General features: G+C 42.5%; 1 protein-coding gene across 1 annotated transcript in view; it reads right to left on the minus strand.

Annotated features, from left to right (window-relative positions):
- CDS1 (CDP-diacylglycerol synthase 1) overlaps positions 1 to 20,902 on the minus strand; it is an 86,055-nt gene extending 65,153 nt beyond the window's left edge. The window contains exon 1 of the mRNA XM_049885827.1: positions 20,243 to 20,902. Within this exon, the coding sequence (XP_049741784.1) occupies positions 20,243 to 20,359 (117 nt within the window). The 5' untranslated portion in view covers positions 20,360 to 20,902. The remainder of the gene's footprint in view (positions 1 to 20,242) is intronic.
- Positions 20,903 to 22,556: the final 1,654 nt, after the last annotated feature.

Raw genomic sequence — 22,556 nt, forward strand, 5'->3', positions numbered from 1 at the left:
ATAAATGACCAGGCAGATCACTCCTCGGAAAACAGCAGGGCCCCCACTGTCAGTCTGACGTGACCAGCAGGTCTCCGGCAGCTGGAATAATGGAACACATGCCCTTTCCTCTTTTCCCTGCCACTCTTTTTTCCCTTTTGATAACCCAGAGTGTTGGCAGTGCAAATGGTGACTAATGGAAGTGGCTCCATAAGTCAACATCGCCATGTAACAGAAGGAGCTTGAGGCTGGAAAGCAAGAGTTTCCAGTTCTAATTCCACCTCAACTGCTATCAAGCAGTATGACGAACAGGCTTCAGCTTCCTCCTTTAAAAGATAAAAACACTGAACTAGAAATCAAATTGTGCTTCTCAAAACACTAAAGCTTTCTGCAAAGCCACTTCAAAGTCCACTCGGCCCTCCCCATCTTACCCTCAACAAAGCTGTTCTGCTTGTATTTGTAGTATCTATGCATCTGATTTCTATTAGGAAACCCTGGTGGCATAGTGGTTAAGTGCTACAGCTGCTAACCAAAGGGTCGGCAGTTTGAATCTGCCAGGCGCTCCCTGGAAACTCTAGGGGGCAGTTCTACTCTGTCCTACAGAGTCGTTATGAGTCGGAATCGACTCGACGGCGCTGGGTTTGGTTTTTCTTTGGTTATACGTTAGGGACACAGTGAAATTAAAAAACACTTTAATTAGGCTTCTTCAGTTTCAATCTAATAATTAAATAGGGGCATTTTAGAGCAACGTTCCTGAACTACTGGAATTAATAACAGGGACCCCTGTTATTCCATATATCCGGTATAGACATTTAGTTACAAAGATGCCAAAGTTGAAAAGGGAAACAAGCATGTGATTTGGAGAGTAGAGGAACGAAGAAAACAGTACTTGAATGATCAAATAAAGCCATGAGGCATTGTACATGTTGAACGAAAGTTTTTTAAAAATTTTAAGAACTCTAAATTAAGAACTTCTCCTTCTAAAGCCCATATCTTAAGGCTGATGATCTTCAACTTTCCATCTTAGGCCCCAAGTTCTCCGACCACCCTCCAGATAATATCATGTACCCTTGAAGCTTCCCCTCCATTTCCCCATACAATGATGGGAGTTCCTTGGTGGTACAAATGGTTAAGTGCTCAGCTTCTAACCAAAAGGTTGGCAGTTCGAATCCACCCAGAGGTACCTCGGAAGAAAGGCCTGGTGATCTACTTCCAAAAAATCCGCCACTAAAACCCTATGGAGAAACAGAATTTCAAATTCTCATGGACTCTAGACCTTCTAGAGTCATGGAGCCTGGATGAAACCCTGAGACTACTGCCCTGAGATAATCTTTTAACTTTAAACCAAAATTATCCCCTGAAGTCTTCTTAAAACCAAACAATAGTTTAGTTTAACAGGAAAAAAGGGTTTGCCTTGAGCATTAGGCTGTCCTACAGGGTCACTATGAGTCAGAATCGACTCAACGGCAATGGGTTTTTTTTTTTTTTCAGCTAGTCACCATCAAGCCTGTCATTTGTTCTTCCTCCATCTCTATCCTCACCACTGTTGCTACTCTTGCTGACCATCACCTTCTCTCATGTAACTTAGCCCCCTGCTTCCAGCCTTGCCCTCTCTCATCCATTTTGCCCAGTCTAGCCAAAAGAATCTTTCTAAATCATAATTCTGATCATAACACTTCCCTGCCTAAAACCATCAGGATAAAGTCAAACTACTTAACATCGCTTTTATTGTATTTCACGATAGGACCTGTTCTTCCACCCTCTTTGACGACTTCCTAATTTTTACGTAGTGACATTCTCTCTCTGGCATCAGGATGTTTGTTCTACTGACAAAGCATAAAATGTGCATTCTCTCTTCCCTATATCCGCTGTTTCAAACCTCCTTTCCTCATTCCTCAAAACTGGCTACATACTCATCCTCTGACCCCAACTTCAATGCCATTTCTTTTAGAAATGTACCCCCCTGGTCCCCAGCTCCAGGTTAGCAACCTTTCAACTGTGTTTCCACTACTCTCCTGATTTTACCTATTCGACTACATTAAAATTCTTTGTTTGCTTGCCTTTATCTTCCAGTAGTCCCCAAGCTTTGTGAGGAGAGAAAATGCCTTCCATCTGCCTCACTCTTGAATCCCAAGAGCCCAGCCTGGCAGAGGATCTTGCATAGTATTAGGCACTAAATAGACATGTGTTGAAAAAACTGAGCCTGCCAACTCATGCTAACAGTTGAGATTAAAATAAGTTTTCACGTGTTCTTGCTAGCTAAGTAATCTTGGGAGAGACACTTTGCTTGGAACTTCAGTTGCACTTCTGTCTAGGACGGACAACTCTTTTCTAATTATAAAATGACAATGAAACTATGTCTCATAAGTGATGTCAAAAAGTTGAAGAAATGAAGGTTTCTTTATTAACTGTAAATCCAGTTCCTATAGTTAAATTAGAAAATAACAGCAAAGTACTTAACAAATGTTAATTTATTTACTTCTCACATTACTATAAAAAGATTAACAACAGTTGCTGTGGAGCCGATTCTGACTCATGGAGACCCCATGTGTGTCAGAGTAGAACTGTGCTCCACAGGGTTTTCAATGTCTGAGATTTCAGAACTAGATTGCCAGGTCTTTCTTCTGAGGTGCCTCTGCGTAGATCTGAACCTACAACCTTTTGGTTAGCAGTTGAAGGTTAACTGTTTGCACCACTCAGGGAATCCCACATTACCCTCCAGTTGCATCAAGTAGATTTTAACACATGGGGACATCATGTGTTACAGAGTAGAACTACACTCCATAGGGTTTTCATGGCTGTGATATTTGGCACCTCTGGGTGGGTTTGAAGAGCCTACCTTTTAGGCTAGTAGCTGAGCACTTATTTGTTTGCACCACCCAGGGACTCCTCACATTATCGCAGAGGTACGTAAATCAATGTCTCCATTTTGTAAGTGAAAAATTCTAGCTCAGAAAGGGTAAATAAAATACCCAAGTTCACAACCGTAAGCAATAGGATTTGAAACCATGCAGAGGGTTAAGATGACAATTGTCCCCAAACTGATCTATGAAGTCAATGCAATCCCAAACAACACCCTGCAGGCTTTTTTGTAGAAACTGACAAGCTGATTCTATATGAAAATGCAAAAGAGCTAGAAGAGCCAGGACATCTCTGAAAAAAAAAAAAAAAAAATTGAAGGCCTTATCTATTTGTTTTTAAGAGTTATTACAAAGTTATTACTGTAATCAAGACAGTGTGGTGTTAGTATAAAGGAAAAAATGATCAATGAACAGAATAAAGAGTCAGTGGCTTGTATGTTGCTATGATGTTAAACAAGTTTAAGTGGAGCTTCCAGGCTAAAGATGAACTAGGAAGAAAGGCCTGGCAATCTACTTCTGAAAATCAGCCAATATGGATCACAACATTCTGATCTGCAATCTATCATGGGGATGGCACGGTACTGGGCAGTACTTCATTTCATTGTGCATGGGGTCACCATGAATCGGGGTTGACTCTATAGCAGCTAACAATAATCCAGAATATATTTTAAAAACTCTCAAAATTCAAGAAGAAAACAATCAATTGAACTTTTTTTTAAAATAAGCAAAATATTTAAATAGACACTTCACCAAAGGCAAAACACAGATGGCAAGCAAGGACATGAAAAGATGTTAAACACTGTTAGTGACTAGGAAAATGCAAGTTAAAACCACAATGAGATACTACTACACCTCTGTCAGGATGGCTAAAACTTAAAAACTAGACATAGCAAGTGTTGGAAAGGATGTGGAGGAACTAGAACTCTTATACACTGTTGTGGGGAATGTAAAATGGCACCACCACTTTGGAAAACAATTCCACTCCTTGGTACTTACCCAAGAGAAATGAAAGTAGACAGCCATGCAAAGGCTTACACACGAATATTCTTGGAAGCTTTATTCATAACAACTTCAAGCTGGAACAATTCATGTCCAACATGTGAATGGGCAAACTGTGCTACATTCATACACTGGAATACTACTCGACCAAAAAAAAAAAAATAAGCAAACTATTGACACACACAACAGCATAGATAAATCTCAAAATAATTATGCTGAGTGAAAGAAGCCAGACAACATGCACATGCTATATAACCATTTGCATAAAATTCTAGAAAATGCAAACTCCTCTACAGGGGCAAGAAGCAGAAAAGCAGTTGCATGGAGGTGGAGTGAGGGATTTTTACAAAAGGATAGGAACAAATTCTCAGGGGCAATGAATGTGATCATTATCTTGATTGTAGTGATGGTTTCATGGGGTATATCTATGTCTAACTGCACACTTAAGTATGTTCAATTTAATATATGTCAATTATAGCTCAATAAAGCTGTTAATGAAAAATAAAAAGATCCTTCAAATGACACAGAAGTAAATGAAGGAAGGTAAGGTTGAGCTAGGCAGAGACTGTGAGGTAGAACTCGTGGAAACAATGTTAAAAGACAAGTCACCCATGCCCTGCAAGTTGGCGGAGGCAGCAATAGGATTTCCTGAGCACTATGGTGAGCAGTGGCAGGCCCCAGCTGTATTTGGGCAGCTGACAGCATGCAAAGAGCTCCCATCACAGGGACTCTCGATGAGAATACCAGTAAACCAACTGCTGTTTAGTCAACTCTGATTCATGGCACCCTCATATGTGTCAAAGTAGAACTATGCTCTATAGGGTTTTCAATGGCTGATTTTGGGGAAGTAGATTGCCAGGTCTTCCTTCTATGGTGCCTCTGGGTGGATATGAACCTCCAACCTTTCAGTTAGTAGCCAAGTGCATTAACTGTTGATGACACACAGGGACTCTTCAAAGAGCTCGCAGGAGTGAGGAAAAGAGGACTGAGATGCTGAGGCCCAATTCTAGGAGATGGAAGGACAGGGACAAGGGCATGAGAATCAGGCAACGGGATTCTGTCTATTCAAAATGATGGCTCCAAAGTAAAACTCTCTAAAGAAAATTAGCAGCAGTTTGGGATTCAACAAAGGATAATATATTAAACCACTCACACTTTCCACCCCTTTCATTCCTGGTTCAAAGGAAAGTGACTCAGAAAACCAGGGTCAGCTTCTTCATTCTGGGTCCCTTGATGTTACCACTGATCCCTGTACCTCAGTTTGGCATCAAAATTGCAATCAAGCAAAACGAAGCCCTCAAGTGACACAGAGCTGTGTGCTTGCAGTAAGAAGGCCTTTAAAAGATCTTTAAGCTAAACAGCTCTTACTTGAAAGAACATTAGGCTGTGTCCCTGATTCCAGCCTTCTCAGCATTTTCTGTTTCTTCACTGTTTCCATACAGGCGTGGATTCCTTCTCTTCCCCCAGCAAAGGAAGGAACTGCTTCTATCTGATCTGGGGACAGGGACTAAACAGATCTGTTTCCTTGTGAGCGAGCAGTTTTGTGAACCAAGATTGGGTTGAGGGCAAGAGAAATGGCAGGGCTTCGAACCTGTTATTCTTTCTAGTCAGTGCCCCTGCTGAAAATTTCCCTTTCCACCCCAGATATACTGAATCAGAATCTACAGTTTAACAAGATCCCCAGGTGATTCTTATACATGACAAATGTTGAGACCCACTGCTCTACTAGTGGTACTCAGAATTGGTTGCTAATGAGCAGCATTAGCATTGCCTGGGAACTTGAATGAAATGCAAATTATCAGCAGGGGTTAGAACCATAACAAACTGGTTTGAAGCCCCGGAAACTGGTTCAACACCTCTGCAATAATGATTATGAAGGTCAAGTGGCTTAATAACATTGTATTCAGTAGACAGAAACCTGATTATCTCGGCGATCATCTCTAACCTTGTGAGCTAAAGGACCTAGTTTCACCCAAAGTAAGGTGGCTTTTGTCCTTGGCTCTGGAAAAATAATCCTTGGAATAACTGGGGTTCCTTGGTCTGGGACTTCCAGGCCACACCTGAGAATCTGTGCTGGCAAGTGGAGTCTGGCCAGACCAAAAAAGACTCATCTGGGAGGCTGATATCACCTAGTCTAAAGGGGCATGATTTAGCCTATCACGCAGGACTGGAAGACAAAAAGCCAGAACCCTAAGGCTCAGAGAGCTTCCTGGTTGGCAAGAACATCTGTTCTCCGGAGGGTACTGAGTCCTTTGGAACACGAAAGCTGCACTTTGGGAACCCTCCCAGGCCTCGCCCTATGAGTCTCTTCATTTGTGTCCTTTTTGGTTACAATACGTTTGTAGTCTTAAGTATGGCACACTCTGTGAGTTCTGTGAATCACTCCAGCAAATTACTGAACCCAAAGGGGCAGTGGGAGCCAGGAGTTCAGAAAGTAAGAGTGTCACATAGACTCCCAAGCTTGTGGCTGGCATTCTGAAAAGGTAGCCCTGAATCTGTTGTCATTCAGGTCAGAAGGCGGAGGTATTACGTGAACTCCCCAAACTTGCAGCTGGCGTCTGCCTATGTAGCGGTCTGACTGACTGTGTGCTTTTAGCCTATGAGCTCTGTCCTAGCTCTGCGCAGCTAGGGTCAGAGAGTGCTACAGGGGTGGCTGGTGACAAGGATGGAGAAGTGGGAATAGGAGAATTGGATCAATTTCCACATTTGGGGGACTGGATTCATATTGATCCTTATCATATAACCTTCCTACATTTAGTAATTATGATCAATAAGGCCTCCTCTTGAAATTTGGATTGAAAAGGAAAAGATTAGTCCTCCCAATGTTTCTCTGCAGCCCTCATTCTATTCCCCACTGAAGGACAGGTGACTGGATGGTCCAGCACACCACCATGCTGTTCTGATCAGGCATAACACAACATGACCCACTGCCCTTGAGTTGATTCCGACTCACAGCAACCTGATAGAACAGAGTAGAACTGTCCCTTAGGGTTTCAAAGGCTGCAAATCTTTCCAGAAGCAGACTGCCACACTTTTCTCCCAAGGAGCAGCTGGTAGGTTTGAACTGCCGATCTTTTGATTAGCAGCCGAGCGCTTTAACCACTGTGCGATCAGGTCTTGAAACCAGGATAAGAGAAAATGAGATGTGCCTCATCAGTGCATAAAATGCCTCACTAAAGGGCAAGTTTTACTGTCACTCCACCACTTAAATCCCTCCAGTGGCTCCCCACTGCTTAAGATCAAGTCCAACCTTCTTAACAGGGTTTATAAACTCAGCAACTTCTACTTTCCAGCCATGGCTCTGGTCATGCTCTCCCTCCTTCTCCATTCTCTACAAAACTTCCTGTGCTCTCCGGGGTGTGAACACAGTCTTAACCTCTCAGTGTTTTGCAATGCTGATCCTTCTATTTGTAACATTCTTCCTCCTCCAGCCTAGCTTTGCCTGGCTAGCACCTATTTAGACGTCACTTCTAGAAAGCCTGTCTTTACGGTGCATATTGTAAGTGGAAAAATGGTCCCCCAAAGATGTCTGTATCTTCATCCTGCAACCTATGAATACGTTATGTTCATCACTGAATGAGGGACATCAAAGAACATCATTAGGAGAATTCAGGTAGCAGATGATACTCCATTCTGTTACACATTAAAATCAGACTATGTTTCATGAGGTTTCTGGGTAGTGCAAATGGTTTGCATTCGACTACCAGCCTAAAGGTTAGTGGTTCGAACCCACCCAGCAGTATGGCACAAGAAAGGCCTGGAGATTTCCTTCTATAGAGATTATAGGCAAGAAAATCCTATGGAGCTCAGTTCTACTCTGTAACACATGGGGTTGGAATCAACTCCCACGGCAATGAGGTTTGTTTTGTTTTTCTGATATGTTTTATGGCTTTGTTTATGTAAGTCTTAAATTCCTAATTAAAAATAAAGATCCCTAGAGGCAAAATTCACGGGATAATAGAACTTAGAATATTGAGGAGTTTTATTCAAATGTGAAATACCAGTGTCATCACAAATTTGCATTTTACCTGAGATTTTATTAGTGCTAAACTCTCCGTAGGTCACTTCACTTTTTCAGGACTAAGTGAAATAATGCTTGCAGCTCTGCTGCCTTGCCTCCATTCAAAGGAGAAACAAGTATATAAGGTAAGAATAATGAAGTCTGTTCCTGGATATTTTCTGCAATGTGTGAACCTTGACTGGATCTTAGTGTGTGTGCAGGGACCCTATGGTAGACACTTTAGGGAAGTTTGAATATGAACTGCATACAGGGATACGGAAATTACTGTTGAGTTTTTTAGACACAATAATGGTACTTGCGATTATGTAGAATGTCTTTATTTTAAGAGAGACACTGGAAGGCAACTTATTTTCAAATGGTTCACCAACAAAATATTTATCTGTACATATAAGGGAGGATTAGGCAAATTTTGCAACATTCTAACAATTGTTAAGTGGCAGATACACCTGACCATCACTATACTAATCTTTTAACTTTTCTATATTATTGAAAACCTATAGTAAAAAGCTAAGAAAAAAATCAAAACTGAACAATATAGTGTTGGAGGATACAAACATATATTCTAAACCTATCAAGGGAAGGAAGGCAATGGTAAACATAAAATTCAAGCTGTGATTACCTCTGGGAGAACAGGTCACCCTGGAGACTGACTGATAGACACCTAAGTGTTCCTTGTATCATGATCCTTTTGGATGAACTCCGTTATTTACTGAAAGCAATATAAATTGTAGGTAGGACTACCACAAGCAGAATTCTAAGAGCACCATCTGCATTGAACTCTACACGAATCATGTCTCCTTGAGTTGTGCAAAGCATCAACCCTGAGACAGTTCAAGAGCAAATAAAAGTGGGCAAGAAACGAAACTCTGAGAGAGATACGGGTCTGACTTTGTTTTCCAGACCTGGATTTTTATATATAAAGGGAAAATATTCAGTCCCAGATGGCTCAATAAATATTTACTGCCCCACAGTGCCACGTCGTTTTTTTAAATGACCTGCTTGGGTCAAGGGATGGTAGTGAGCTCAAACTTAACTGCCATGGGTTTGGTCCCACCTGGGTCAGCCAGATGATGAAGTCAGATTGGCTTCATCAGCCTTACATGAAGATCTTAAATAGCTGGCCATGACTCCTGGCAAATAAGGGGAATTGCAACCACAGCCAGGAAGCAGGACAGCAACACTGCTTCCTCAGCCACCGAGTTTGCAAAAAGCAGCCTTAATTTTCCATAGGTGTGGGGCTCCTCTTGTTGGACCAGGCAAAAAGCAGCCTTAATTTTCCATAGGTGTGGGGCTCCTCTTGTTGGACCAGGCTCCTGTCTCTCTTTGCCTGCACATTCCCATTTATATTTAAAAGAAAGGTTAAAATCACAAACTCTTAAGCAAACAAACATTCAATGACACGACATGAAAAATAACTTTGACCTCTCTTTGTAGATAAGGAAATAAGTAAACATTTAGAGAGAAAACTAAACTTGGCATAGCTCAGGAATGATCAATAATCAATTGGTCATTAATGAAATTAGTTTTTCTGCGTTTTGGAAGTCACTTCAAAGTGTGATGCCATTCTCATAAGTTCTAAACAATTTCCCAACTAAATAAATCAAAGCATTTACAATAGGTACAACAGGTTACAATAGGTTTACAATACATATCTGGCTGTTACTGTTTGCTGTCCAGTCAATTCCAACTCACAGTGACCCTACAGGACAGAGGAGAGTTGCCCTATAGAGCTTCCTAGGCTGCCTGTCTCCAGGTCTTTTCTCCCAAGGAGCCAGTAGTGGGTTCGAAACACTGACCTTTTGGTTAGCAGCCAAGCATTTAACTACTGTGCCACCAGGATGCCTTATAAACAGCTATAAAGTAAAATTAAAGATAGTGACTTCTTTTACTAATCAATCATAAAATAAACGAAGAAATTACTAGGAACATTTTTGTCTGACTTCTATCCAGATGCCTGAACTCACCGAATTACAGGTTTTCAGCTAAAAGTTTCTTATCTAACACTAACTTCACATATCAGAAATCATATAAGTAGTAATAGAGTAAAAAATTTCCTAAGAAAGTAAATGTTTTAGTTTTATAAGTTCAGAACCTCATATCTAATCTCTTCTTCACATTTCTTAGTCAGAAAATTTAGGGTAAACTCCAGCTCTAAATACCGTGGGACCCTGAGCAGGGTGTTGAAGTTTTCAAACCTTAGTTCTCTCGTGCGTAAACTACAGCTATCTCCCTTGTTGTCTTAGTTATCTAGTGCTGCTATAACAGAAATACCACGAGTGGACGGCTTTAACAAACAGATGTTTATTCTCCCACAGTCTAGGAGGCTAGAAGTCCAAATTCAGGGTGCCAGCTCCAGGGGAAGATTTCCTCTGTTGGCTCTGGAGGAAGGTCCTTGTCATCAATCTTCCCCTGGTCTGGGAGCTTCTCAGTGCAGTGACCCTGGGTCCAAAGGACATACTCTGCTCCTGGCACTACTTTCTTGGTTGTATGAGGTCCCCCACCTCTCTGCTCGCTTCTCTCTTTTATATCTCAAAAAAGACTGGTTTAAGATACAACCTAACCTTGTAGATTGAGTTCTGCCTCATTAACATAACTCCTGCTAATCCTGCCTCATTAACATCGTAGAGGCAGGATTTACAATACCCCTTGCCGTCAATTCTGACTCACAGGGACCCTACAGACAGAGTAGAACTGCCCCATTGGGTTTCCAAGGAATACCTGGTGGATCTGAACTGCTGACCTTTTAGTTACCAGCCATAGCACTTAACCACTATGCCACCAGGGTTTCCAGGATTTCCAATACATAAGATAATCACCTCAGATGACAAAATGGTGGACAATCACACAATACTGGGAATCATGGCCTAGCCAAGTTGACACTTAATTTTTGGGGGACACAATTCAATCCATGTCACTTGCCTACCGAATTATTTAAAAGATTGGAATTGGAATTTTATGTATGTGAGTATTTTGCAAGATATAAATCACTTTACATGGATACAAAAAAATAAAAGCCATTGCCATGGAGTCAACTCCAACTCATGGTGGCCCCATGTATGTCAGGGTAGAATTATGCTCCATAGGGTTTTCAATGGCTGATTTTCCAGAAGTAGATTGCCAGGTCTTTCTTCTGAGGTACCACTGGGTGCACTCGAACCTCCAATTTTTTGGTTAGCAGCTGAGCGCATTGTTTGAGCCACTCAGGAACTTCTTTACATTGATAAATTATCTTTATACCATTCAGTTAAAGTCCACACTCCAAGGTGTTAGTATTATAGTACTATAATTAGTTGTTGGGCAGCAAACGAATCCTGCCCTTTTCTCAAAGATAGGGAGAGCATAAAGAGCCACACACACACACACTAAAAAGGTCAAAGCCTCAAATATAATAGGTATCCAACAAGCATTTACTGAACATATGGAACCAAACCACACTTAGAAATTATGTTAGTAAATTCTTAAATGCCTTATTTTTCTTATATTGAATTAAAACATTCATTTTTACCCTAAATTTTATTTATTTTGTTGTTGTTGAGAATATACACAGCAAAACATACACCAATTCAACAGTTTCTACACGTACCATTTAGTGACACTGATTACATTCTTTGAGTTGTGCAACCATTCTTACCCTCCTTTTCTGAGTTGTTCCTCCCTCATTAACATAAACTCATTGCCCCCTAAGGTTCCCATCTAATTTTTCAAGTTCCTGTTGTCAATTTGACCCCATATAAATAGTTCTTAAAAGAGCATAATGCTGAAGACAGACCATTTTTTACAAGTTAAGCTAAACTACTGTTTGGTTTTAAGAAGAGTTCAGGGGATATTTTTGGTCTAAGGTTTAAAGATTATCTCAAGGCTATAGTTTCAGAGGTTCATCCTCCATGGCTCCAGAAAGTCTGGAGTCCATGAGAATTTGAAATACGGTTCTGTATTTCCCCCCATGTGATCAGGATTCTTCTATAGAATCTTTGGTCAAAATGTTCAGTAATGGTGCCAGGCACCATCCAGTTCTTCTGGTCTCATAGCAAAGGAGGCAGTTGTTTGTAGAAGCAATTAGCCACACATTCCTCTATTACTGACTCTCCCTCTTCTTCTGTTGCTCCAGGTCAATAGAGACTAATTGTTATGCCTTGGATGGCTGTTTGCAAGGTTTTAAGACCACGGGCAATACACAACAAACTAGAACAGAAGTACTAAATACATTATTAGGCCAATTAACTGGGATGTCCCATAAAACCATGATCCTAAATCTTCAAACCAAGGAACCAAATCCCATAAGGTGTCTGGCTGTACATAAGCAGCCTCAGCAGCCACTTTTTTTTTTTTCCCTTGTCATTGTTATAACTGTATCACACAACTTTTTGCCAATTTAACATCTGACAGGCGTACAATTTATTGACAGCAATTACAATAATCAGCCGTGCAACTGCACCCTTAATCAATGTGATTTTTCCATCACCATTAATCCCCCTTTTCCTCCCTCCCTCCCACCCCTGGTAACCACCAATAAACTTTGGTCTCTGTACATTTGCCTTTTCTTGTCTTTTTACATAAGCGAGGTCATACAGTATTTGTCCTTTTGTGGTTGGTTTATTTTGCTCAGCATAATGTCTTCAAGCTCCATCCATACCATAGCAGGTATCAAGACATGCTAAACGGGGCCTCATAAAAATTAAAAAATTTTGTTCATCAAAAGACTTTACCAAAAAAGTGAATAGACAAGTTGCTGACTAGGAGAATATCTTTGGAAACCATATATCTGATAAGAATTTAATAGCCAAAAAAAAAAATGCAAAACTTAGACAACTTAATAACAAAACACAAATAGCCCAATCACAAAATGGGCAAAGGTCTTGAACTGACATTTCACCAAAGAGGACATTCAAATGGCCACCAGGCACATGAAAAGATGCTCAGTGTCATCAGCCATCAGAGAGATACAAATCAAAACCACAATGAGATACCATTTAACTCCCACTGGGATGGCTAAAATTTAAGAAAAAAAAAAATCAAAAAATAACAAATGTTAGCAAGGATGTGGGTAAACTGGAACTCTTTTCCATTGCTGGTAGGAATGCAAAATGGTACAGCCATTGTGAGAAAACAGGGTAACAGTTCCTCAAAAAAATAAAAATAGAACTACCATGTTGTTGCTGTTAGGTGTCATTGAGTTGGTTCTGACTCACAGCGACCCTATGTACAACAGAATGAAAGACTACCCAGTCCTGTGCCATCCTCATAGTCACTGCTGTGCTTAAGCCCATTGTTATAGCCACTGTGTCAATCCATCTCATCAAGGGCCTTTCTCTTTTTTGCTGACCTCCTCTACTTTATCAAGCATGATGTTCTTCTCCAGGGACTGGTCCCTCCTGATAACATATCCATGTTACCCAGCAATTCACTTCTAGGTATATACCCAAAAGACTTGAAAGCAGAGACTCAAAAAGAGACTTGTACACCAATGTTCACTGCAGCACTATTCATAATAGCCAAACGATGGAAAAAACCTAAATGTCCATCAACAGATGAATGGATAAATAAAATGTGGCACATGCATACAATGGAATATACTATCAGCCAGTAGGAGAAATGAAGTCTTGATGATACATGCTACAGTATAGAAGGAGCCTGAAAACATTATGCTGAGTGAAATAAAACCTGTATTTTTAAAAAGGCATCTCCAAATACAAATAGCTAAAGGAAAACAAATACACAAAACCCCTGTAGTTAGCTGTGTCACTGATGTGCAAACATATTAAAGTCTGTTTTATAAAAATGAATGAAAGGACACAAAGTATAATTATACTACATATGTACATACCATTTTTTCTTTATGAGATAATTTTCCAGAGGACTATTTTAAATTGTTCTACTTTTCCCATTTATGGCAAAGAAAATATTGTTTACATCAAAAAGTCCATTGCAGCATACCTCCAAAGCCTGAGGTAGCTGATGGCATCCTATGGCAAAATTCCTCAAAATAAGAACAAAACAATGTATTTAAAATCAAGATTGTAAATGTAAGTAAAATTCATGTGGTAACACCGGGGTATTCTTTAGAAATCTGAAATAAAATATAAAACATAAGAATGTCAAACTACCTTTCTACCTTTCCCCTTACCCTCATATAGCTTATTGCCTGCATTAACACCACTTTCCTATTTCACAATCTTCATTAACATAATTACACAATTCCAGGAAACTCTTGCACAGGAGTTCACAGTTAGTTCACTATAAGAACTTTCCAAAGATACATCAACTTCTTCAACAGGAAACATCAACAGTTTTTGTCCTAAGACTTTTCAAACCCCTCACCTCAAAATCTTTACCTTGCTATTTCTTTTCCGGCAATCCCAAACCGTTACGTTGTGATCCTACCAAGGCCATTGCCATAGAATCAATGCCGATTCATAGAAACCCTGAAGGGCAGCTGTAATCTTTACAGAAGCAAACCGCCACATCTTTCTCCCACGGAGCGGCTGGTGGGTTCAAACCACCAACCTTTTAGTTAGCAGCAGAGTCCTGATCCACTGTGCCACCAAGGCTCCTTATTGTGATCCTTACCCAATCTTAAATTCTCACACTGAAAGACTTGCTTTAAACAGAACTTCTAATTCTCAAATTCTAACCTTGCCCTTCCCCCCTCCAAAACACTACCAAAGCCAAAAACTCATCTCTGTCTTATCAAAAAATGCTACAGAGAAAGAATATACTACATTCAAAAAATGTTATATAAAATGAATATACCGCAAATAGTAAAAGTTGAACTACAGAAAATTATTTAGGTGGCGATACTGAATAAGGACTGATCAACGAGGGGAGAGCGTCAGCCTAGCTGATATTCTAGAAGTCTGGTTCAGTGGTAAAATTCTTGCCTTCCATGCGAGAGACCCAGGTTTGACTCCCAGACGATGCACCTCAGGCACAGCCGCCACCCTTCTATCAGTGGAGGCTTGTGTATACTGCTAAAATGCTGAACAGATTTCAGTGGAGCTTCCAGACTAAGATGAATTAGGAAGAAAGCTGGCAATCTACTTCCAACAATCAGCCAATGACTGTGAGCCTATGGATCACAGTGGTCCCCTCCACAAGGGATCATGTGGATGGCACAGGACCAGGTTGTGTACTGGGTCACCATAAGTCAGGAGCCAATTCGATGGCAGCGAACAACAACAGATCTAAATATTAGTATTTTATTAATAGGCTAAATTTAAATGAAAAAATATATATAGAAAATATTCCTTACATCTGCAAGCAACACCTTAGTCTTTGCCACACTGAAGCGTGGCAAAATGAAGAAATGATTTCCAGGAAATAAATAAAGGTTTAGTTAAAAAGTACAGCAGACAAGATGCAAATGTGGCATTCTGGACTGGATCCCAGGACAGTAAAAGAACATCAGTTAAAAAATTGGTGAAATCCGAATAAAATCTATAGTCTGGTTTATAATGTTGCGCCAATGTTAATTTCTTGTTTTGACAAATGTACCAGGATTATATAGAATATGAACACTAGGCAAAATTGAGTGATGGGTCCACAGAAACTCTACTACCTTTGCAACTGTTTTGTAAATCTAAATTATTCCAAAATAAAAAGTTAAAAAAAAAATTAGAGTGCTTAAGAAAGGAATTGCACAGATCTCAAATGAGGAAGGAGAGACATTAACTGGCCTCTGGATTGTCTCCCCCTCAACTTCACAAACCGAAACTTATTTCAAAGCCACAGCCCACCATGCACAAGCACACCAGGGACCTTATCTGAAACCACACTATTCCACTAGGGTTCCCTGTTACTGGCCACAGCTTCAATGTGTTTGTGTTCCCTTCTCTCTCAGGTCTTAATCTCCATTTTGAATTGCTCAATACCTCTTTACGCATTCAGAGCTTCATCAGCCCACTTGGGGCTTCAGTCCACTTCCCTTCCCTCCCTAACCTGTGGTCAGCCACCTCAATCCTGTCCTCATTGACTCTCTAATTCCCTTCACCTACTTGACCTTTTGGCATTCCCAGTGCCTTTCTTCTCAGCTATTAAATGGTGGTACTCCTAACACGTAGTCGTGAGGATCAAATAAAGTGAGATGTAAAAGTATCCTGTAAACTCAAAATTGCTCTACAAGCACTATTATGACTCTTAGTCCTACTGAGTTACAGAACTATGCTAATTGGGTTGTTGCTATCAGCTGCTTCGAGTCTATTCCAACCCACATGTACAGAATACAACTGTTCCATAGGGTTTTCAAAGCTATAAACTTTTGGAAGCAAACTGCCAGGCCTGTCTTCTGTGGCACCTCTGGGTGGGTTCAAACCCCAACTTTTTCACTAGTAGTGAGCCCTTAACTAGGAGCCCTGGTCAGCAGTTCTAATCCACCAGCCATTCCTTGGAAATACTATGGGGCAGGTCTACTCTATCCTATAGGATTGCTATGAGTTGGAATAGACTTGACAGTAATGTGTTTGGTTTAGTCTTGTTCAGAGTTCTTAATTATTTGCACGACAACCTCCCTGCTAATTTGGTACACAATAAATTTATGTTATTTTACGTCAACTGAACCTTCAGTAAATTTGATAATTTTGCTGGTTGCTCCTTGGTCATTTCTTATCATATTCCCTGTTATGGATTGAATCGTGTCCCCCTAAAATATGCTGCTCTGGAATCCAAACCCCTATAGCCATGGATGTAATCCCTTTTGGGAATAGGGTCTCCTTTGTTATGTTAAAGAAGCCATGTCAGTGTAGAGTGTGTTCTAAACCTAATCACTCTGATTTATAAAGACTTGCATAGACAGAGAGATGGAAGTACAAATTGTGGGGTAGAGTGGGAGGACGAGATAGATGCCTTGTGAAGGAACCTAGGAAGCCAGGGCTACAGAAGCTGAAAAAGACAAGGATCTTCCCCCAGAACTGACACAGAGAGAGCCTTCCTCTAGGACTGGTGTCCTGAATTTGGATGTCTAGCCCCCTGAGCTGTGAGAAAATAAATTTCTGTTCATTTAAAGCCACCCGCTTATGGTATTTCTGTTACAGCAGCACTAGAAACTAAGACACTCCCTAAAATTGGCACTGTAATTGTGTTCCAGTCACACTAATCCTAGAATGAGACCAGAGTCCAGAGGTAAGATCTGCCACTTGCTCTAGATCATTTTGGGCAATAACAACAATACTCTGGAGCAAATTTATTATCATTTACATAGATATACATATATATACACACATACATAAAATGATTGGGTTGAACTAATTGTTTCTAAGATCCCTTGAAGCTCTATGAGTCTATGATTCCCTACTATCTATACCATTTGTAGTACCCTATCTTTTTTGTGGCAGATCTCTTCCCCTTCAATACTATCTCCATACCACTGCCAGAATGATAGGCTAATACCTCTGCAAAAGCTTCCAGAGTCCATGGAATAAAATCTAACCTCCTTCGCAAGACTCTCAAGCTTCCCACCCCACCTCCCAAATACACGTAGTTCATGTTTTAGCAATACCAAACTAATTTCAGTTCCCTAAGCCTTTTTTTTTTTTTAAGCCTAGCCCTCTGCCTGCGATGACTTTCTCCAACCGTTGACTACCTAACAAGTCTCCATGCATCTTTTCAACCCAAGCTCAACCCTCACTTGACCCCTCTTTTGAAAGCTTTTCCTATTGTCTCCGTGTAAAGTCCAACCATGCCATCTGTGCTTAAAAATGAGCCTTGTACAGACTTCTAGTAAATCTACTGGGAGGTGGGGCTCCTTGGGGGGGTGGTCCTCATCATCTTTCAAGTACCACTCCAGCATTTAACAACCTGGAACACTGCCCTGCGGGTAAGAGGCACTTTTTTTCACTTGCTAATTCTTTGGAAAGGAAGCCTTTTTCAGCCTAACTCTCCAGCTCCTGCACAATGGGAATGTCACGTTAATAATACCATTATTAAAAGACCATGAAATAGCAATGCATGGGAATGTACTATAACAGCAGGATATAATACACATCCTTCATTAATTCCCCAAGAGTTTTGCCTTTGTTGCAACTTAAACAGAGAAGGCACTTAAAACGTTTGGAAGCACCAAATATTAACCAGCCTCCATTGTGCAAACTAACCCTGGTGGCGTAGTGGTTAAGTGCTATGGCTGCTAACCAAAAGGTCAGCAGTTCAAATCCGCCAGGCGCTCCTTGGAAACTCTATGGGGCAGTTCTACTCTGTCCTATAGGGTCGCAATCAACTCGACAGCAGTGGGTTTTTTTATTATGCAAACTGATTTTAAAATAGTCCTTGACCTGGAAATACAGGTGTGTTCAAATACATACCCAGATAAGAAAAGACAGAAGGACAGAGCTCAATGTCTCGAAGCTTACCAAGTCAGGACTTCCTTGTGATAAAACTCTAAAAGTACAGCAATATTTTAGACAGTTTGAATACGCTCATCATTAGCCAAGAAATCTTAACAAATCAGTCTACATATGGTGAAGCCTACTCTCAGAAAGCAAAATCCAGCTGGATTTACTAATGACAACCAGCAGTACAGTGTTTATAAATTAATAAATAAATATGCAGTGAGGTAACCCAGCCACAGATATCTAGAGACAACAGCCCTGAGTCAAATCAAACCACATAAGTAGTTTTCCATTTTAAAAAATTAATTCAAAAGGTATGTTCTGCATGGCTTCCCGAACGTGTTTAATCTTACAAAAGCTTGTTAGCTTTTTCTAGTTAAGGAAGTCAACATGGGGAAGCAGGTATTTCCTTGATTCTAAACTACACCAGTTCTGGAACAAAACAAAACTCAACCTAATTAATTCTATTTTTGGTCTAGTTTCCAAGGTGATTTTCACAAAGACTATTTTCAGCCCACTGTTTCTAGCTCGTTAACTTCGGTAGCTGAAAACTGTTATATTTGGATAATTCCTTGATACATATGTTCTATCACATGCTCTCATTATTTTTTTATCAAGGATAGGAAAAAAGGGTCTGTCATCCCACTAATTCTAAAATTTCAGTCCTAACATCACTGTTAAGCTTTTTATTTCTGGCATATTTATGACACATTCCTACTAGAGCTTCGTAACATGGCAAAGGATGGATTACCCAATAAGCAAGGTACACACAGGATTACTTGTGCTTTCTTACTAATCTGTAGTGCACAATTTCACCTCTTTTTCACCACACCAAAGATATGTTGAATCCCATGTGAGACTGTGTACCGCAGATTAGTAAATAAACACAGTTAAGCCTGTGTGTACCTTGCTTCCTGGCTAATCCATCCCAGAACATGGGTTACATCAAGCAGAAGGTGGAACGTTCCCCAGTCAGAACCGCCGATGAGTCTCAGCAAAGGTACAGACCACAAAAGCAATCAGGAAGTTTAGGTTCTAGTTCCAAAAGGGCACTGACTTGACCTTGGGCAAGCCACTTCACTTCTGCAGTTCATATTGCAGTACCTAATCCCAAAAAAGAATGTTTCTAGGAATAGTTTAAGTGCTTTGGGCTTCCTGAATAAAATGGAATTTTATAAACAAATTTTTATAAAACAATCTATTCTCTTGCTCAATTTCCTAAACCAACAAGTCCATATGGTCATTAAACTACGTTTTTCAAAAGTTCCTACTTATGCCACTTAATTATCTAAAAAGCCCTAAATTTGGTTCTTTTCTAGCTTTAAATAGAATAGTGATATTACCTATACTTATTCTTAAATGTGAAACAAGGGTAATCTATTTAAAAAAAAAAAAAAAAGGTGAAAAATCCTCAGGAATCAACGTGCCAGGTTAGATAAAATCTACCGGTAGACAGAGGAACTGCACTGTCTTTTCGCGGAATCAAAAGAAGCTGGAAGATTACAATTGTGTCAGGTGTCTGATACTCTAAAGCCTCCAAAACCTATTATACTGAAAAACGACGAAGGAGACGAAAGTGCTGATCGGGTAGCACAAGAAGCCAAGCCTCTAGCGTCACGATCCAATGACATGTTAGAACCGTAGGTGTTGTCTTGAGTTTAGTCCTCACTAACTTGTTCCCTCTACTCAGGAGAGGAGTGAGGTGGTAGCTGCTGGGAAACCGTAGCTTCTAAGGTGGCAGGTTCCATCCTGGTTCTAGTGTCGCCCCAGACCCCGGGGAGACGGCTGGACTGGAAAGACGCTAAACTGTAGCCAAGTTGAATCATCCAGCTCTCCCGGGCAGCTGTCATCGTCTTCCTGGGACGCGCACCATCACCGGGGCCGGGTTCTTGACCCCACTTGCAGAAAGGAGCAAATGCAGCCCGGCCAGAAGGAAGGAAGGGGCAGCGGGCAGCCCGCACCTTCACCTGATATTCCGTGGGCCCCATCCTTGCTCCCTGGTGTACCTGCCCAAACCAGGACCCAGCCAAAAGCAGGTGTAGCTCTCTCGCGGCTCTACTTACTTTGTCGCTGGTGCTCTCGGTTTCGTGGTCGCCGCCAGCCGCCTCTCCCTCGCGGGGCGGCGACGCCACCGCTCCCCCGGGGCCGGGGCAGCCCCCTCGGTGCCTCAGCTCCAACATCGCCCGCTCCCGCGTGGCCGCGACGGCCTCCTCCAGCGCCCCGAAACCCGAGCCACGCGCGGGGTCCGCTGGCCGGCCGCCTTGCCACCCCGGCGCCGCGCACCCGAGTCCGGCACTGCCGCGGCCACTAACACCCGGCTACCATGGAGCAGGAGCCGCCGCCGCCGCCGCCGCGCGGGGTCACCCCCAAAACGGCATCAACGAGCGAGCGCTCGTGGCCGCGTACAGCGAGCGCAGCGCCGGCCAAGGGCGGGGAGCGGGCGCCGGGGGCCGCCTCGGGGTGCGGGGCAGGCTCTGGGCACCCGCCGGAGCAGAGAAGGCGGGGACGCGGCGGAGCGCGGCCGCCGGTTGCCAGGTGCGCGTCTCCAGGCAGAGGCCCAGGTGGGAGGAGAAGAAGGGGCGGGGAGCGAAGAAGGAAGCTTGACCCGCTTTAGCAATTCGCAGGGCACCGGTCGCCTCAGCCCCGCCACTCCCCGCCCCGCCTCCCGGAGCCAGACTCCAGAATCGCCAGGTCCCGGCCCCCCACACCTTTCTCCTGGTTCCTGCCTCCCGCAGCCAGGTCACGCGCCCGAGGCCCCGCCCCGCCCCGCCCCTCTGCGCTGCACTGCGGTTCCCACAGCCCCGCCCCCTCTCGCAAGGGTGACGTCAGGAGGCCCCACGACTCCGCCCCCTTCCCGCGGGCAGGCAGGTGGGGGCCTGGAGACTAGGTGGGAGGGGCGCAGGCCGGCAGACAGGGAGAGGAGCCGGGAGGTGGAAGAGGCACGTGCGCGGTGCGTGCAAGTGCGGAGCAAGAACTTGGAGGCTCCTCACAGAGCAGCTGTGAGGGCTGGAAGTCCCGGGGCAATATTGACAGCACTCAGGGCTACCCCTACAAATGACTCCACGGCTGCACCCGCTCGATTGAGGCGTGTCAGAGGTTCAGAGGCGTCCAGAAGCAGAAACTTGTCAGGCAGGACAGGCTCGTTGGCTCCACGGCATTCCAGCCCCTTCTCATCACCTTAAAAGTAGGAAATGTGTTTGCCTCCCTGGGCGTCCGGGATGGGTTGGCCACAGTTGCAGTCACAAACTGAAGTGCTGTCTCCGCGAAGCCCGAGTGTTGAATCTCACACAACTCACTGGGTAACCTTGGAAGAAAGCCTGCGATGCCCTGGGGTACAATTGCTAACCAGCTGGTCTCTGAGCGGGCCTGGACCTTGGGCTGTTAAAGCTATGACAGGAAGGGCGCACGTCCCGCATTAATTCCATTCCAAATCCTGTTACAGGGCGATTAGTTTTCTTGACATGTATCCGCCACCTGGCTGTTACTGACAAGTAGACAAATGGGGAAAATAAACAGGCATGCCTTCACACCAACAGGAAAATATTCAGGAAAAAAGAAACCAAACCTGTAGCCATCGAGTCGATTCGGACTCATAGCGACCCTATAGGACAGAGTAGAACTGCCCCATAGAGTTTCCAGGGAGCGGCTGGTGAATTCGAACTGCCAGCCTTTTGGTTAGCAGCCCTGGCACTTAACCACTAGGCTACTAGGGTTTCCATAAAAGTAAATCTACAATACGAATTTCTCAAGGTCATTACTGACACCATGAAAATGAGTAACGTGTTCTGAAAATACTTAAACAAACAAGGAAAAACCAAATTCCGAGTTGGATGCATTGAAGAGGCAGCATTAGGACATCACTGACATCACCAAACAGGTCTTCTTTAAAGTTGTGGGTTCAGATTTGGTCACCTCATTTTCAAAAGGATATACAGGAATTGGCCAGCCCTATGGGGAGAATAATAAAAATAAGACATGAAGTAAGTCTTTTTAGTGGTGGACTTGGTGTGGTTTTCCTAAAGAACAAGAGACCATGGGGTAATCATTTTACTCAATTTTTCTCCATTTCTTTGGAGAATCAGAAATGAAGGACTGCTTGATTGTCGAGAAGATAAGGCTGATACTGAAGACAGTGGTAGAGTTTCCATCTCTGGCTTCCCCTTGCCTCCCAGGACAAAGGACATATTCATAGTGCTTCATCTGTCCATTCTAACCCTCCTGGAAGTCAAAAAGCCTGAGTTCTAGCCCCACCATGTAACTAATTGGCTTTGTGGCATTGGGTAAGTTGCTATATTTCAATTTCCCCAGCTATTAAATGGAGAATGAGAAGGATGGCCTCTGTGGTCCCTTCCAGCATACACATGAGTCTACAGCTAA

The sequence above is a fragment of the Elephas maximus genome, chromosome 5 (genome assembly GCF_024166365.1).
Source record: "Elephas maximus indicus isolate mEleMax1 chromosome 5, mEleMax1 primary haplotype, whole genome shotgun sequence".
NCBI classification, from domain to species: Eukaryota; Metazoa; Chordata; class Mammalia; order Proboscidea; family Elephantidae; genus Elephas; species Elephas maximus.